This window comes from Carassius carassius, chromosome 11 (genome assembly GCF_963082965.1).
Source record: "Carassius carassius chromosome 11, fCarCar2.1, whole genome shotgun sequence".
Classification (NCBI taxonomy): Eukaryota; Metazoa; Chordata; class Actinopteri; order Cypriniformes; family Cyprinidae; genus Carassius; species Carassius carassius.
The window spans coordinates 31,061,318-31,079,739 of record NC_081765.1 but is presented as its reverse complement, the minus strand read 5'-3'; the positions used below and the strand labels follow the sequence as shown (position 1 = coordinate 31,079,739).

The 18,422-nt window shown below is 35.1% G+C and overlaps 2 protein-coding genes and 1 long non-coding RNA gene across 3 annotated transcripts; 2 read left to right on the top strand and 1 right to left on the bottom strand.

The window, feature by feature from the left end:
- Nucleotides 1-102: 102 nt before the first annotated feature.
- On the top strand, nucleotides 103-7,542 carry rdh1 (retinol dehydrogenase 1). The gene is made up of 5 exons (XM_059562521.1): nucleotides 103-954; nucleotides 2,241-2,592; nucleotides 5,524-5,782; nucleotides 6,820-6,983; nucleotides 7,157-7,542. The coding sequence occupies exons 1-5, from the start codon at nucleotides 952-954 to the stop codon at nucleotides 7,321-7,323; spliced, it is 945 nt and encodes a 314-aa protein (XP_059418504.1). The 5' UTR covers nucleotides 103-951; the 3' UTR covers nucleotides 7,324-7,542.
- Nucleotides 7,543-7,677: 135 nt separating this feature from the next.
- On the bottom strand, nucleotides 7,678-7,978 carry LOC132153191 (uncharacterized). The gene is made up of 2 exons (XR_009436626.1): nucleotides 7,856-7,978; nucleotides 7,678-7,823 (listed from the first exon to the last, which is right to left on the bottom strand). It is a non-coding gene; the product is annotated as an uncharacterized LOC132153191 (long non-coding RNA).
- A 4,586-nt stretch (nucleotides 7,979-12,564) lies between these two features.
- On the top strand, nucleotides 12,565-17,577 carry zgc:172182 (coiled-coil domain-containing protein 89). The gene is made up of 8 exons (XM_059561290.1): nucleotides 12,565-12,914; nucleotides 14,999-15,471; nucleotides 15,781-15,911; nucleotides 16,178-16,314; nucleotides 16,576-16,652; nucleotides 17,019-17,118; nucleotides 17,201-17,307; nucleotides 17,345-17,577. Exons 1-7 carry the CDS (start codon nucleotides 12,855-12,857, stop codon nucleotides 17,285-17,287), a joined length of 1,065 nt encoding a protein of 354 aa, XP_059417273.1. The 5' UTR covers nucleotides 12,565-12,854; the 3' UTR covers nucleotides 17,288-17,307; nucleotides 17,345-17,577.
- The last annotated feature ends 845 nt before the right edge of the window (nucleotides 17,578-18,422 follow it).

The following is an 18,422-nucleotide window of genomic DNA, read 5'->3' as shown; positions in this document are numbered from 1 at the left end:
AACTAAAAAAATGTTAAACTCAATTTTTCTAAGGCATTTAGGTTGTAGAACTAAATTTAATACAGAGAATATTGACTTTAACATCTTTACGCATTATTTTGAACTCAAGAACCACTCATTTTAAATGCAAAAACTATAATTTAATAGACATTAATGCATTCTCAAGCAAACTGAAAAACAGTGTGCACAAAATATTTGTAAGAGATTGTAGTGCATATTCTCATATTGTGTATACATAACAGTATTTCTGAAGAAAATTGTTAGAATACAATTATCCATCTATAATGGACATGAAAAGTGCCCTAATTATAAAATGATCCACATGTGAATCAGTTAAAACTTTTATTGTACATTTTTCCAATATTGAATAAATAAAAAACTAAATTTTAAAATGTTTTCTGTAACATTTTTGGGGGGTCTCATTTTTCCTGTAAGATTTTCTAATCACAAATAAATATTTTTCCTTAATTTTACAGCATTTCAATTATATTTTACCCAATATAAATATCCTCTCATTATCTCAACTTTCATGAGAGAATATTAAACCAGTGATATGATTATGTAAGCTCAGAATTGAATACATTTCTTTAAAAGATTGATAAAAACTTTTATTACACCATCACCATACCAACATCATACAAGCGTGTGTTATTTAATCTGCTAAATAAGAACCTGTCAAAAGTTTAATTTCACGACTTATTTTGACCACAGCTACAGTGTAACATGGCCAAAGAAACCAAGTAATGAATGTTTAGAAGCCAAACTAGGCCATAGGTTGAGTTGCACAACCTCAATGACGTTTATTGCTTGTGGTGCCCTTGGACCCCGGAGTCGGTTTGTGGCCCTTGAGCTCTTCTGCGCAGCGGGATCAGGACAGGAGTGAGATTCGGGGGTTCGGAAGCAAGATCTACTGTTTTTCTCAGTGAAGGAGTATTAACAACTGCACTAGTCATGGTACGTTAGTCAATTCTGAACATGATCAGGTCATTTCTGTCTTTGAAGTAGAAATTATTTTTGCTATAAATCATTAGCAGTGAAATGAGGGAACGTCTTCGGGTTATGCATGTAACATGGTTCCCCTTCTAGGGAACAAGATGTGGGGTCCTCTAGTGGACACTTTGGAGAATAGGCATGGCGAGGGGAGAGCATATCGTTCCCTCTCGAGGTACTAAGGTTACATGCATAACCCAAGACGTTCCCTTTCTCACCAGTCGAACAGGAATGCACCGCGGCATGCCTGAGAGGCATTAACTGTCATTAACATTAATTGTAATAAAAATAATGCAAAGAATCATATTTTTGCTTAATTCTTGATCAAAATGTAAACATTTTAAGTGTTTTTTTTCATGCAGCCAGACATTGAAACAATATTTTGTTTCTCCATTGGTTGTGCACTATAATCAGTTTTAATATGGTCAGTCCCAATGGAGGTTTATGCGTATAAACTTTCACACAGTTGCACAACCTAATTTGAACTAATGAATAAATAATAGGAATCTGCCAGCAACACAAATTCAGTCTAGTTGGCTGAGTTTTATTTGTCACAGCTTTTGCTCTCCTGTCTCTTCTTTCAAAGTTATATTTATAATAATTTATAAATATGAGAATGAAAACACTTATCTCTTAAAATTAACCTGGAAAAAATAACTATATATATATATATATATATATGCATAAATACATAAACATCCTCATTAAAATGTATATAAAGAAACAATATTAAAAATATTCACATACAAAGCTAAATAAAATCTAATAAAATAAATAAAAATATATAAATAAATGTATGAATAAAAAAAATATATTCAAACCTGAATAAATGAAAATAAAGATAAAATATCAATGCATAAAGAAAATAAATATACACACCTACAATTAATTTTTAATCAATTTTAAAATATTTCTGCCATTACTGTATTTATTGACTGATTGATGAAAGTGGAGTCAAACATCAATGCCACAGTGTTTTTGTAATTACAATAACTGTTACAATTGCATTTACCGTGGTAAATATCTAATGGTAAGAAACATTTGAAATTAAAAATGCCCATGAATTAAGTCATGGGCGTGTCTAGTAAATCTTTTCTAGTAATATTTTGCTTTAATAACATATTATTAGATATTCACTTGAGTATTTCTCAGTGCAGTGTGTGTAATCATTCAAATCTAGTAAATGGAAGGTGGAAAAATGTTGCCTGAAAAGTCTGTATGGAATTGTTTTGTTTTGTACATCATCATAGGTGTTCTTCTGCGCGGATCTGCTGTGCTGCTGCTGCTGCTGCTGCTGCTGGTCTCTGGTCGTTCTCGCGCTCGTCGCCGCGGTCCGGTTCTTCCGAGACTCCCGTCAGATCACCGGCATCCACGAGAAGCACGTCCTGGTGACGGGCTGCGATAGCGGCTTCGGACACCTGGCGGCGCGGCAGCTCGACCGGCGGGGGTTTCACGTGCTCGCCGCGTGTCTCACGGAACCTGGTGCCTCCAGACTGCGCGCGTCCGCCTCCCCCAGACTCAAGACGCTTCTGCTCGATGTTACCGACAGCGCGAGCGTCGATCGAGCGCTGGAGCGCGTGCGCAGAGAGACCGGAGAGAGAGGTGAGACGGACACAGGGCCGTAGCTGGGGTCAGCGGGGCCCCAGTGCAGGCAGTACCAGTGGGCCCTGTTTGAAATTGTTTGTTCATTCTATTTATTTATTTGTGCTAATTCCACAATGTTTGAGCTGTTTCATGTTTGTAGGTGTCCAGGTACAGAAAACAAATAATTAAATATAAAATAGCACTGCATAGTCTTCACTGTAAAAATTAAATTAACAGTCAAACCAAAATGTATTCAGACACCTTCAACATTTCTTACATTATCACAGTTTATTTGCTCTAGTTTATAAAATGGTAATAAAATATGATAATAAATCAGAGTTAAACTGTCAGAACAAATTCATCTTGATAATGTAAGATAACTTTGATAGAAAGATATGTAATGGATTACAATCAACCAAACTTCAGACAACTGTTAGTATGACAATATTTGCACAACTATCAATACTTTGTTGAACAATTACCAATCAATGCTTAATTTTGTTCAGTCTGTGGTGTGAAAAGGTTGCATTAGCAATTCAGAAAAAAAACAAAAAAACACGTAAGCATGGTGAGGTCAAAGTGTGATTAATTTTTGGTCCCATTTTTTTTTCTATCAATTTCACTAGTAGTCCAATGTATCAAGATTTTTTGAGTATAATATGTCACAGCTCGCTTTATTTTGTTATACTCTCTTACCTAAATTAATTATAGTGTCCTGCACCTACTATTAAAACGTAAAAAAATCTTGGATTAACATTAGGCTACAGCAGCTAGTAGCTAAATTAGGCGCGGTCACTTTAAGAGACGATGAACCATCCAATAAAATACACATCCGATATTTTTCTTAACTGTTTACTTTCACTTAACACCGTGGTGCTGAAATGGGCTTTTTCACATCCTTTTCTGTTTGTTTAAACTGCAATTTGTATTTGTTCGTTCAGGTGCAGGAGGAAGTTCGAGGAGAACTTCGCAAAGGAGAGCTGGGTTTAGTGTCGCTGTCTGTCAGGGTGTACTCACACTAGCCAGTTTGAACCGTGCCCGAGTGCGTTTGACCACCAAAGCGCGGTTCGTTTGACTAGTGTGAGTGCTCCGTACCGTGCCCGGGCACGGCTCGATTGGCCGGCCCTGGCCCGCTTGGAAGAGGTGGGCCAGAGCACGGTTCAGTTGGACTCGGGCGCGGTTCGCATGCAGTGTGAGCGCTAACCGTGCTGGAGCACGGAACAGGACGGGTGGCGTCACGGTTTTGCGACGCTCCAAAAACTCAGCTGGTACCTTGCAAACCTCCTCATACGAGCAGCACGATTACGTGAAAATTTTCGCGCCACTAAGGCGACACATCTGTTTAACAACAGGCTGTGAGAGGGCTGTGGACCACCGTGGACCAAACGACACAAAATTATCCACAAAAAAAAACGAGCGATGGACTCCATTGTGTTCAGAGAGCGCCGCTCTTCCTGTTTATCCCGAAACCGTCGCGCACCATAATGACGTAAGCGTGCTCCGGCACGAATGCTGAAACCCTATGTGAGTGCAGGCCAGAGGGGGAGTGGGGAGGGGGGACAATCGTACTCGGGCCGGTTCATGGCAACCGTGCCTAGTGTGAGTACACCCTCAGACGCGGCTCTGAGACTGTAAGATGCGTGCGCACCGAACACAGCGCGCGAGTTGAGATTTTCCGCGTCTTGTGTTTTGAATGGTTTAAACTCTTTCTAAATGTTTAAATTGGAAAGTGGTCAGGCTTAAAAACACATGAAAATGTTAAGCTTTCGTGACGACACGCAGCAGTGGCCTGTCAACTGTCCTGATCGTCTTTTTAGGATAGCCTCAGCCAGACGGCTGAGATCGCCGGGGGCCCCCCCTCGGCCGTGGGCCCCTATAATTGTCACCACCTTTCACCCCACTTGCGACGGCCCTGGACGGACACCCTAGCTCGAGTCAAGCACAGCGAGAGATAAAGCCGACCAACCAACTCATAAATCTGCAACTCCTGGACAAGCGCTTTTAGTTGACCTGAAGGGGCATCTTCAGCCAAATGCCATTCTCATACCAAAGCTGCATCGTTTATTATAGAACCACATACTTCCCTCATAATGCACCTGACATGCTTGTTTGCAGAATTCAATGACCTTTCGACCTTAAAAGGGTTGTGTTCACCCCAAATTTAATATTTGCTGACAGATTACTCATGCATCTCGGGTCCTTCAAGATGTTAGATGAGTTTGTTTCTTCATCAGAACAGATTTCTGGAAATGTAGCATTGTATCACTTGTTCACCAATGGATCCTCTGCAGTGAATGGGTGCCGTCAGAATGAGAGTCCTAACAGCTGATAAAAACATCACAATAATCCACAAGTAATCCACACCACTCCAATCCATCAGTTAATGTCTTGTGAAGAAAAAAACTTAGTTTGTTTGTAAGAAACAAATCCACAGTTAAGATGTTTTAACTTTAAACAGCTTCTGGCCAGAATATCCATAATCCATAACACTTCCTCCATTGAAAACATCCTCCAATGTTACACCTTTACTATACAACCATGGTTAATTTTGTATTCTTTATTTATTTAAAAACAAAACAAAGAAAGAAAGAGTCATTTTCTGCCTTAATATAATAGTGTAATGTTTTGTACTGATTAATAAAAAAGTTTTGAAGTAAAAAATGTCTTGATGGATTTGTTTCTTATAAACAAACAGCTTTTAATTTCACAAGACATTAACTGATGGATTATTGTGAAGTTTTTATCAGCTGTTTGGACTCTCATTCTGACGGCACCCATTCACTGCAGTGGATCCATTTTTGAGCAAGTGATGAAATCTGCATTTCTCCAAATCTGTTCTGATGAAGAAACAAACTCATCAACATTTTGAATGGCCTGTGGGTGAGTAAACTCTTCTTTTCATTGTGTGGTTTGCATGTACACTACACTTCTTCGTTTTTCTTACATCAGGTCTGTGGGGTTTGGTGAACAACGCTGGCATCTCGGTCCCCATCGGCCCCATGGAGTGGATGCAGTTGGAGGACTTTAAGAAGGTTCTGAATGTAAACCTCATCGGTCTCATCGAGGTGACCCTGAAGTTTCTTCCTCTGCTTAAGAAAGCTCGTGGTCGGGTGGTGAACGTGGCCAGCATACTGGGCAGAGTCTCACTCATCGGGGGAGGATATTGTCTCGCTAAATATGGTGTGGAAGCCTTCTCTGATAGCTTGAGGTATGCCTAGCTGTCTAATAAGGAACTGAACTTCAAGACATATCAACAAGAACTGGTAGTATGTTTTGTGCTTGTTCTTTATCCTAGTTTTTAGTCCTTAAAATTTAGAGCCTCAAAAGTACATATTTGACAATCATCTTAACTATAATATATTTATTTTTAATATATATATATATATATATATATATATATATATATATATATATATATATATATATATATATATATATAATTTATTTATTTATTTATTTTATTAATAAATATATATATATATTTGACAAATAATTTTGTGTTTATTAAATGTATTTAAATATAAAATGAATAAGTTTTAATAAATGAACAAACAAAATGTATTTAATAAAAAAACATAAAATCAAATGTATTGTGTTACATTGCTAACAAAATCATCTGACTTTTATTTAAAAAATCCATTTCATCATGGCTTATATTTATTCATTTTCTCAAATATAAATACATTTTATGTATTATATATATATTATATATATATATATATATTAAAATTATCTAAATATAAATACATATAAAAATAAATAACATTTTCACAAATACATAATGTATTAAGTAAAAAATATATATAAAAATAAAATGTTAAATTACAAACAAACCAACAACATCATCTGACTTTTAAAAATAGCAAAAATCAATTTCTGAATTTCCATAAATATTAGAGCTATAAAAGTAAAGATTACACAGGTCATAAGGACTTAAATAAATAAATAAAATAGATAAAACATATTTTAAAATTAATACAAATAATTTGTATTATTTTATACCGCTTACAAGCTGTACTTATCATCTGACTATAATTAAAAACAGCCAACAAAACCCATTTCTAACTATGGTCATGAGTCACCACAACGTCAGTCTTTCTGAAGTTAACCCTTTAAACACTTTGACATTTCACTGAGTTAAACTTATAAACCATACCCAGACTTTAACTTCTTTGAGATTTGCATCTTTACTTCAATGTCTAATGATGTCTCTAAAATCATTTTATTCTCTGTTGCTGATATCAGGAGGGATATGATGCACTTTGGAGTGAACGTAAGTATCATTGAACCAGGCTTCTTCAAGACACAAGTAACCGATCTGAGCCTCATTGAAGATGATCTGAAGAAACGGTGGAGCAACCTCCCAGCAGAGGTCAGGAGAGCCTACGGAGACTCATACCTGCAGGACTGTGAGTGCTTCTGATGTCATGTCAATGCAGATTTCATGCAATACTAGAATTTAAAGATTTATATCATGGTGCATTTGAAGGAACACATGCAAACAAGCTCATCCAGTGAAACACACAATACTTGACTGATAACGATGTGACATTTCAGCATTTCTCTTAATCTTTTCCTCCAGATATAAAGGTGCAGGAGTTCTCCATGAAGATTCTGGCCAGTAGTGACCTTTCCAAAGTGACGTCATGCATGCAACACGCTCTTTCAGGACGTTATCCCCGAACACGCTACAGTGCAGGCTGGGACGCCAAGTTCTTCTGGATTCCCCTCTCGTATCTGCCTACATGAATAGCAGACATCTTCACCAACATTATAATGCCTTCCACGAACAAGAGCTGAACATTGCTACAAAAAAACTACTGCAAACAGCACTGCAGCTCAACATATTAATACAAGCATCTTTGGGACTATTTGTCTTTGAAACTGATTGCAGTGTGCAAAAATTTTTAAACTACTCTGAATCTTGAAAAACAATTCTGCTAATTTGCAAAAAAAATCCTACTATTACCTCATTTGATGATGGTGATGAATTCAAAAATATCAATAAAATTCTCCATCATGTAAAGCAGTCAAAAGTTCATATCAATCAGTATTAGGCATAAAATAATGTCTTTGGAATCATTCCTATACAGGATGTGATAATGGTCTGAGAATTTAACAAATGCTTGCAAACTGACTTAGAGGAAGATGGGAATCCTGTCTTTGTGGCAAGTTTTCTGCTGATTTGGGGAAAATACAAGACTTCATCTTACAAATGGTCTTTGAAAGCAAAAAAAAGAAAAAAAATGCTAAAAAGTGGGAAAAAAGCATTTAAAGGAACACGTATTAAAAGAACACAAGGAACATCATATTTTGTGAAAAAGTGACATATAGAGCAAAACGGGCACAATTTTTGCAATAAGCACCTCAAAATTTGGAAGAAAAGTATTGGATTTCATTCTGCAAATGATGTATTTTATGTATTGTTGCATTTTCCATAAAGTACCCTTTGGTGTCCCACAACAAACTGATCCATTCAATCATGTTATAATTTTTTTTTTAAATAATTTTTAAGAAAAATGACATAAATGGATATTCTGACGAAGACGAGCCTTCTCCGATCATTTAGTTTGCTTAGACCCTATGCTCACATTCATCTGCCTCCAATTTGAGTCCAACACCTACATCTCAGCATCAAATCAACCACCCATACATAGAAGAACCAACATTTTTTCGTGAATTCTTTTTTGATAATCCATTACACCTGGATGTATGTTGCAGCACAGAAAAAAAATCTATAGTTTCACCTAGACTTTAACATTTTTTCATAACTTAATGGAATGACTCCAAATGGAAAACTCTTCAACACTCTTAAAAATAAAGGTTCATTTATGGTTCCGTGAAGACATCCATAAAGGCTTTACAATTCACAAAAGGCTGTTATTCATGCTAAGAGAGAGAGAGAAAGTATTTTTTATATATTTTTAAGACCCTTTCACTGCCTGGGGAACCAGGAATAGTTCGTTTTTGGACTCATTTTGTCAAACAAACAAACAAAAAACACCTTTTGCAAAGAGTGAAGAACAGGCTTGAAGAGAACCAAGAGCATAGATCTCAAAGCTCTCCATCAAGCAGAAGCTCTCTGACCTCCCAAAATATCTCACAGACACATAACCCACTCTCCAACCCTAACAGTCACCACCAACTTCTGGAGAGTTTTTAATTAAGGCTTCTCTGTAACTAGTATCAGCTGTTTTCACTAATTAACCCAACCCATATCAATTAGCTCATTAAAACCATAAGAAAAAGAGGGTGAAAGAAAGAGGCATTTCTTATAAAAACAAATTTATTAGATTTTTCACAGCAGCATTCATTTGTTTCCAGTTACTTTCTATAGTTACATATCAGCATGTCAAGATGAATAAATACATAATATTAATTTTGTTTTCCTGTAATTAATATACAAAGTCATATAAAATATTTTGATTTCACTGTACATGTGCATCATCAGATGGGAAACTAAATATGAAAAGCTATTGAACTATTGGACATCAGAGAGCTCCAGATATCACAGTCATTATCACATGCATATAGATGGGAAGTTTCAAGTATTAACTGAACATATACTGTAAGACAGAAGTGGTGTGTCTTTTACTTCTATTCAAATGTGTTTACAGCAGAAAATGTCACTGCATATTAATATTTGGAGTAGTTTACCATTTCTGTCATAATTTCCTCACCCTGATGTCATTTGAACACGTATGCTGTTATTTTGTGGAAACTAATCAGCACTTTATAATGCGATTCGGTGTCAGTTTCTTATACAAAGTATAACTTTACAAGATTTAGAATATAATGCACAAGTCATCTGAACTAGTTTTATATTACTTTTATGGTTGTTTTTGGAGCAGGTGAGTCATTTTTGGGTGAACTATTCCTTTAATAGCACTGTGCTCTTTTTCTCGATTCTGGCCACTTCACAGATGAGGTATATGTTCATAAGTGATGCATATGCATCATGTTTTCTATTCACCTCAAAATAAAAAAAAATATAATAATTTTATGAACTGGTATTTTAGCTGGAACCAATGGTTTGAAGTTAAAACTGTCTTAATGGTTTTTGTTTCTTACAAACAGGCAGCTTTTTGCTTCAGAAGACATTAACTGATGGACGGGAGTCTTGTGGATTATTGTGATGTTTTTATCAGCTGTTTGGACTCTCATTCTGACGGCACCCATTCACTACAGAGGATCCACTGGTGAGCAAATGAAGCAATGCTACATTTCTCCAAATCTGTTCCCATGAAGAAACAAACTCATCTACATCTTGGCCTGAGGGTGAATTTTCATTTTTGGGTGAACTGTTCTTTTAAGACGAATCAGATCATATGACAAAGTCTCAGCTGGCTCTCAATGCACTTTACTGTATTGTTGGCATATATATATATATATATATGTGTGTGTGTGTGTGTGTGTGTGTGTGTGTGCGAATCTCCAGGAACAAGTAATAATTTATTTCATAATAACATCTGACCAGAGGATCTTATCAAAAAAATATTTTCAAATTTACAAATGTACAAAATATTCATAACATTCTCTTTCAGCAGTATCAGTGCAAAGATATACAAATATGATGTCACAATAATAATAAAAAGGAACATGAATTGGCATACAAAACATCAGAAGGCAAAGTCTCTTTCCTGTAGACTATACAAACATTTAATCTATTCTCATCTATACTTTTTTTTATTTGCTTCAAAAATAATCTTAAATTGATTTCTGTCATATGCGGGCTGCATATAAAAATGTATTCTGTGAAAAGGAAGTGTTTCTTTGTGTTTTCCGATGTGGAAGATGAGAATTGTTGCCTTGCCAAGTAGCTGAAATTAAATACATTTAACTGGAAGTACTAAAATTACTAGAATGAAAGTCTAAATTAATTAAAACAAAACAAATATATATTAAAACAAAAACTAATAAAATGACTATAGGGCAAAGTTACTCAAATTAATTTGAAAACACAAAAAAACATTTTAAATAAATATTATAATAGTTTATACAAAAAGGTTTATATATATATATATATATATATATATATTATTTTTTTACAGTTGAAAGTAAACGTTTTCTTTTTTGAATATATTTTCAAATATAATTTATTCCTGTTATGTAAAGCTGAATTTTAAGCATCATTACTTCTTCAGTGTCACATGATCCTTCAGAAATCATTCTAATATGCCGATTTGCTGCCCAAGAAACATTGTTTATTATTAAAATGTTGAAAACAGAAAGTTAAAAAAAAGAGCATTTATTTGAAATATAAATCATTGGTAACTATAAATCTCTATGCAAAATAACAGTAGTGCAATAATAGTTTACTGTGCTTTGTACAGTAACAACTTTAGACAGTTTACAGTATACCTTGAATAATGTGCAAATATGATACTAAACAAGTTAATGACAAAAGTCGCACCATACCTTGACAATCGCAATGAAGCACACATAAAGATATAATGAGGAGATGTTGTGCATTGTGACGCAAGGTCCCGGCTGCTGTGTCCAGCCTCTCATGAAGCCGGACAGATGGAGCGCTTGGGACTGAGATGCAGTGGCTCGGGTGGATGATAAAGGGCGTGCATATGACGCTCCCCCAGCTCGACCCACAGGATCAAATCCTTGACTAGGTCCCAGGAACCTGTCGAGGTCACTGACTAGACTACATAATGTGTATATGGTGAAGTCACAGACTATATGTGAAATATTTACAAATCACTGCTTTTATTGCTGTTATAATAATAATAAAAAAATAGAATAATAAATTAGAATAATAAAATTACAAATCATATAATGGTTATAAATAATAAATATTATCATCCATTTCTTTATTTACTGAGATACCTGTTGCTATATATATATATAATTACACTGAAAATATTGGTGTAGGATTTCCTCTGAAACTAATTTCGCTCCAAAATTTCATAAAGAATTACAAAGAAATGGTAAAAGTAACACATTGAATTAATTTAGGAATTTTAAAATAGAAAGACTTAAAAATAAAGATTTTTTTTTAAAGTGCACTGTAAAAATGTTTTCATCACAACACTGAAACCATCTTGATACTGTACATCAGTAATGCACTGCAGCGCATAGCCTCTGGCTATTTTACTTCATGTTTAGGGCAGCAAATTTAAGTTTCCTAAATTTGTGTCAGATTTAACAAATAATAGAAATGAACATTCAGCTAAGGAAGCTAAGCTTTTTGTAGAGTCTGTTGTGAAACCACAGCTTGATACTTGAAGGTTGGATGCTCAAGTCAATATTTTTGCAATACATTTTTTATTGATAAGAACCCACAGCTGTCTCTGATTCTCAAGATTTCTCAAAGTTTTCCATAGGCTGAGTAGGCCAGACTCAAATAATGCAGAGTAGGGTTTTAAATGCCTTGCTTGTGGGGTGGTGTTGGCGCAGTGGATAAGACACATGCCTTTGGTGTGAGAGACCTGGGTTTGAATCCACTGTGAGACACCAATGTGTCCCTGAGCAAGACACTTAACCCCTAGTTGCTCGAGAGGCGTGCAACCTCTGACATATATAGCAATTGTAAGCTAAATGAATAAATGTAAATGTACTTAAGGTCAGTGAATTTCTATAAGGCAAGTTAAAGTTCTCATGCTTAGCTAATAAGTGATCCTTCTGAGCCAAAATTAAAGTTGAATAAAGATTTGATGTGTGTTAATGTCCTGTGATCCTCACTTTATAATTAAAGAGCTCCCACTGAATAAAACATCTTAAACCAGCCTAAGATGGTTTGAAGATCTTAGCTGGGAAAACTCTTAAACAAATCAAAAGAACACTGTTGATTTTTTTAAAAGATCTACAGCTGTAGATCATAACGTAATGCTAATCAAAATAACTATATATTCTTCACTCTACTAATCAACCTAATGCAAATGTGCCTTTCGCACCAGTGTCTCTTCACACATTAGAGAAGGAGCTGTGGCGACATCTAGTGGTAAAACCCGAGCAATACACCTGCGTTTTCAGCCCAGTCTGCTTAACCTGAGGGGAAACACACAAAACATACATATCTGGAACAACGTCGCGTGTTATAAATGTTAGTCGATTTTTAAAATGCTGAATTACATTCTCAAATCTAGTCTGTTCAAGGGGAAAACACGCACAATAATCGTGACGAAATTCGTTGTTGCTAGGGGCAACCGGGGAAACTTTGTATCGCCACAAGCCGAAGATCAATCACTGCAGCTCACTGCGGTCGAGACGCCTTTGTGAACAAACCTGGTTTATTTTCTTCTGCGAAACACAGCCTTGAGAGATTCGACATGACATCTCCACAGAAAATCCAAATAGACCTCAAAACGATGATCAAAGACACCAAACAGGTACGCAGTTTCATACAAAACTGTTTACGCCCATTTCATCATCTCTGTTCGCCTGTCAACATCGACTGTTTTCATATTGTGATTGGGATAAAATCGTGGGTTGAAACATATAATTCGCCCAAACAATAAAAAAAGCAACTGGACACGCATTACTAAAAAAAAAAAAAAAAAAAAAAAAAAAAAAAAAAAAAAAAGGAAGGAAGAAATAATCTTTCTTTTTTTATTTGGTTGTTTGTTTGTTCTACACATTTCATTTTAAGATTGAATTAATAGTTTTGCTTTATAATACCTAAGGTTTGATACTCTACCTTTAAAACCATCTCCCAGTAGGGTAAACACACCGGGGCTTGTTGTCACTTTTTTTTTTAACCCTATTTCATATATTCAGTGAATTTATTTGACTTCCCCCAATTCAGTTTCGTTAACACGCAACTTGAACATTTCCACCGATACTGCTTTAGAAAATAAAAATAAACAAAACAGATCATATATCACGCATCGACATTTTTTCATAACATGTCTCAGTGGCGTGGGGTAAGTTGTCACAATGGACATAAATAGCATGCAAGCACATATGCATACAAAAAAATCCCTTGTTTTGGTCAATACATATTACAGTACACTGAACAAAACCATATGAATAATATTGATATATTTCAAACATGTGACAAATTGCCCCAAACAAATACCCTAGTTCAGATAAAGCTTTATTTAAAAATCTGCCATCATAATATATTAGGCTCTTGCTTGACTTGTGTAACCAAGGGTAGTTTTATTGTGGTTACTTGTGTAATGGAGCAGACGAAGTCAGGTCACAAGCAGTGCACAAAAAAGGAGAAAGTGCATCTATCAAAAATAAAATGATAGCAAAAAATAAATAAAATGACGAAATGTTTAAACCAATGAAAAATAAATGACTGTAATGCTTCTAAAATAAAATAGAGGATCTACCCTGATGAACAAATACAAAAAAGGCTCATACAAACAGGATATAGACCTAAGTCTACCAAAACCATGGGAGGTGAGTATTAAAAAACAACATTCAGTAATGAAACTTAAACAAAAACAAACCTCTGAATAACACCCATCATTTTTAAATGATCATACTGTATCCATAACTAAAACAATAATAAAATGAATCCTCAAAACTAGCAACATGTGAATGTGTCCCTCCCTCCTGACTGAAATGGTCCAGTCCCATTTCTTGCTGGAGTGGCAGAAAGGTGGAGCCAAAGCCCCATTTTCCCTTTTGCTTGATTGTACCTGGAAAAACATCCATGAAAAGAACTCATTCAGAAACTTTCCATGGCAAGCACTTCCCGTTTTTTTTTTGTTTTGTTTTTTTTGCCTCTTTATTTTGAGCCACTTGTATTTCTCAACTGTTAGTCGTTTTGAATAAAAACTTCTGCTAAATTAATAAAAGTATAATGTAAATTTATCAGTGGCTCTTGTAATAAAAAAAAGTATGTAATTTACAGTGCCAATGTGAAACTGTGCAAGAAATAGACCAATTTACCATCCAGACATGATTAATCAACAATATTTTCTAATTTTGAGGCATTTGTCAGTGCACAAACATTTTCTATATACATGTAAAATATTCTTGAGTAAATATTGTAATAAATAATTAAATAAATACATATTTTTAATATAAATTAAATTCAGCAATTTTGCATGTGCTATGACTTAATAATAATCATAATAATAATAATTATTATTTATATAGCATCTTTCAAACACCCAAGGACACTTTAGATGAAGTAAATAACATAGTATACAACATATAAACAGCCAAACAGCAGACAGAGGTGAAATAATGCAATATACAAGATAAGCAATATAGCATATTTTAATTTATTGGTGAACTACTTCTTTAATTTTATTATACTGGCAACTGTATTAGCTATTTGACAGCCTTTTCTCTAAATATCAGTATCAGGCTTTAAAAACCCATCTAGAGCCAATTCTGCATCTCATGCATCTCTTAGAATTGGTTCTTAGACAATCTAATTGAGCAGAAAATGATAAATATAATGACTTGAATTAGCTCAGGTTTAACTCCAGATCTTAATCCTTCCTTCAAGGATATGGACGATGTGCACCAAGCACTGGAAAAGCTCAGAAGTCTCTCTCAGGAAGAAAGGACGGAAGCAGAAGTGCTGCGATCAAGAATTGATGAGCAGTCCACTCTCATCTGCATCCTGAAACAGAGAGCAGACGAGATGCTTCTGCGCTGTCAGGCTCTGGAGAAGATCAACGCAGAGCTGGAGAACCTGAGAGCCAATGTGCAGCTGGAGCTGGAGAACGAGAGGAAGAAATCTGAACTGCTGGAGCAGAGATTCATGCACCTGGCCTCCAACCACCGAGAGCTGATCAACTTCAAGAACGAGTACAAGAGCCAGAACGTGAAGCTGGAGAAGGAGAACGAGAGACTCAGAAAGGAAAATGAAACGCTTTTCAGTGAGGAAGTGCAAGAAAAAGAGAAGACCATCCTTAAACTGACTCAAGAGCTCAAAGACTTGGCAGAGCAACATAAGAGACTAGAAACAGAGTATCAGTAAGAAACGCTTCTTGGTTTCAGTCTGTTCTGGAAGTAAAAACCTCTATAGAGAAATACAGTTTTAATGAATTGCCATATTGCTGGTAATAAAAATAAATAAATCATAATGCTGAAGAGAGACCCAACTTTTGTTTTTTCAAGTTTTCACAAACTCATGTTTGTTAGAACAATTTATTGATTGCATTTTAAAAATACATATTGAGAAAATGAATGGGAAAAATAGTTCCAGAACTGAAAAAGTTGATGGTTACTGTTTACTTTCAGTGAAATAAGTAGAACTGAATTGAATGGTTATGATCCCAACAGGGAGAAAACAACAGGTTTCCAGATTAAACTGAAAGAGCTGATCAACCTCCATCAGATTAAAGAGGCGTCGCTGAAGAACGAGCTGAGCGACACACAGAAACAGCTGAAGAATGCTGTGGAGATGTGTGCAGGTATCTAGTCCATATTTCACCCAAGCCTAACTAGAATAGCAAAACTAAATGAAAATGAGAAAAATATTGCCAAAACGTTTAAGTATTTTTTAATTTTTAACTAAAAATTTAACAAAAAATGTTTTATGTTAATGTCCTGAAGCAAAGCTTGATGAGAATTTAAAAGATGTGGACTATGCTAAGCATGAACCAAAGTCTTTAAATGTGTGTAGTCGTCCAGTTGTAACCTGCACACTGTTAAACACCTCACACATTTCTTTCAACAGAGTTGGATTTCAAACTAAGACAAACTCAGGAAAAAGAGTCAATGAGAGAGACAGACACTCAAGAGAGACTGGAGAAACTTGTGAAGGAAAAGGATGATCTTATTGATCTCTCAATGCAGCGTGGGAAAATGATACTGGTGAGCAATAAAAATAATGCATATTTGCATTGCTTTAACCATTCTTTGTTAGAGTCCACCTTCTTGCATTCCACAATTGGTCGATTATGTACAATGCCTGCATGCTATTGGTCAAACTACATTTAAGTCATTACCTAAAGCAAGTACAATAGCAAAACAAAGCCAAAACCCAAATATTTTATGCAATTAAGATATCCCGTCCAGGACACATCTGTTTGTTTTCAGATGGAGTTGTAATGATTTCATTGCAATGTGTTAAAGGACAAGCAAGCTGAAATTCAGGAGCTGGCTCGGAAAAGACAGGAAGCTGAGAACGCCAGACTAGATGCAGAAAACAGGTAAGAATCGCGAAATTAAAGGAATAATTCACCCAAAAGTGAAACTTTCATTATCTTTTACACAGTTTCAAGTCGTCCAATTTCCTTCCATTAAACATACAATTAGATTTTTCCATTCGAGGACAGTAGATAAAAAATACATCTTTCAGACTAAAGAAAGCACCATAAATATAGAAAGACAATAATACATGGTCAGAATAACATGAGTGAAAAAAAACAACACAACAGACAAAAGTTCAGTTCTGGATTTTTGACTTTCTTTATGACTTTGAGTTTCTGTTTGCACATGATATTACCAATGTCTATAATGCATTACTTGCTTAGTCTGTCTTTCTTAATTTTTATTTTATTTCTTTTGGTTATCAGGTTTGAAAAGGAAGCAGCAGCTGTGAACCGTGAATTAAGAGTGAAGGAACTACAGGACGCCTTAGAGAAGGCAGAGGACACCTGCAATGAGCTCAAAAAGGTCTGCTAAAAGAAAACCTTTATGTACAGTGGACATCTTGGTCTCAGTAGCATATAAATGTTTTTACATATCACGTTTTTAGGAGTTTGAGGCATATAAAAAGCACAGCAGTGGACTGCTTGAGAAGGAGAAGGAGTTAAACTGCAAACTTCGGCACATGATCATCTGAGCCATCCATCCCTTTCCATCGGCACATGATCATCTGAGCCATCCATCCCTTTCCATCATCATCATCAAAATCAGCCATGATATAGCGAAAACCATTAGCTCATCGCATATGGGGAAGTTGTATAAAATGAACCAGAAGACAAAGCAGAAATGAGGTTTCTCTTAAGAGAATGTCTTCCGTCAGTAGGTGCAGTTTAAAGTATTTCTGTAGGGGAGTTTGATAGTTTGCAAATAGGTTGGTTTTGGCTAAACTGTGACTTTTATAAATAAAAATAGCATTTTTAAACTTCAGCTGTTGTTTAGTGTCGACTGTCAATGGCTCTGTCATGATTATTAGAAAATCACCTGATTTTGATTACACTTGGATAATCTCTAATCATTGTGAGCTTTAAATTGAAGTCAAATATTGCCTTTCAAAAAAGGGATTTTTTTTCTAAACTAATTTGAAAATGTAGGTTTAAAATTTTCTTCTGCCTTCAGCTTAAGTTTGCTTTTGGATAAATTTATTTTGCTTTTTCCACCAAGTTGATTATATCATATGATGCTTATCAGATAATTCAGGATTTTAAGACCAAGTAAAGAAAATTTAAGGAAAACTTTTAATGGAACATAATTCATCAACTTAGCCTCTGAATGTTAATGTCTTGCACTTAAATATTAATAATATACCTCTAGAAACAGGATTGGACACCCCTGCTCTGTGTACAGATTCTTAATTCAAGATAAAAAGAAGCAGAATGAGATCTTATATGTCTAGTTTCATAAGAAATTGATAAAAATAAAGTGTTTTTATGATTAAAACGAACAAATATCTGCCAGTGAGCTCGGAGAAAAGTAACAGAATTTAAAGGGAAAAAAGATTTCATTCCACATTGACAGATATTTGTTCATGTTTCGAACTAATTTTATCCAGTTTCTCAAAAAACAAGACTTCATATATTCAATTTAGAGTTAAGGGTTTAAGAATGTTTTGATATTTGTACTGGAAAACAATGTAACATTTATTGCAATTCATTGATAAATTGGAAGAATTCCTGCTTAGATTTAAGACTTTTTTAAGGACTCAATTTGTGGAAGGATGAATAAAGACTTTTTAAGACCTGCAGAAACCTTGTAATTAATTGTAATGTTCAAAA

What these genes read in the sequence shown, in the direction of transcription:
- rdh1 (XM_059562521.1), top strand. An exon ending in GCCTTCTCTGATAGCTTGAG is followed by an intron (nt 5,783 to 6,819) that starts GTATGCCTAGCT and finishes TGCTGATATCAG; the next exon opens with GAGGGATATGATGCACTTTG. An exon ending in AGACTCATACCTGCAGGACT is followed by an intron (nt 6,984 to 7,156) that starts GTGAGTGCTTCT and finishes CTTTTCCTCCAG; the next exon opens with ATATAAAGGTGCAGGAGTTC.
- zgc:172182 (XM_059561290.1), top strand. Translation starts at nt 12,855, where the DNA reads ATGACATCTCCACAGAAAATCCAAATAGACCTCAAAACGATGATCAAA. An exon ending in TGATCAAAGACACCAAACAG is followed by an intron (nt 12,915 to 14,998) that starts GTACGCAGTTTC and finishes CCTTCCTTCAAG; the next exon opens with GATATGGACGATGTGCACCA. An exon ending in AGACTAGATGCAGAAAACAG is followed by an intron (nt 16,653 to 17,018) that starts GTAAGAATCGCG and finishes TTTGGTTATCAG; the next exon opens with GTTTGAAAAGGAAGCAGCAG.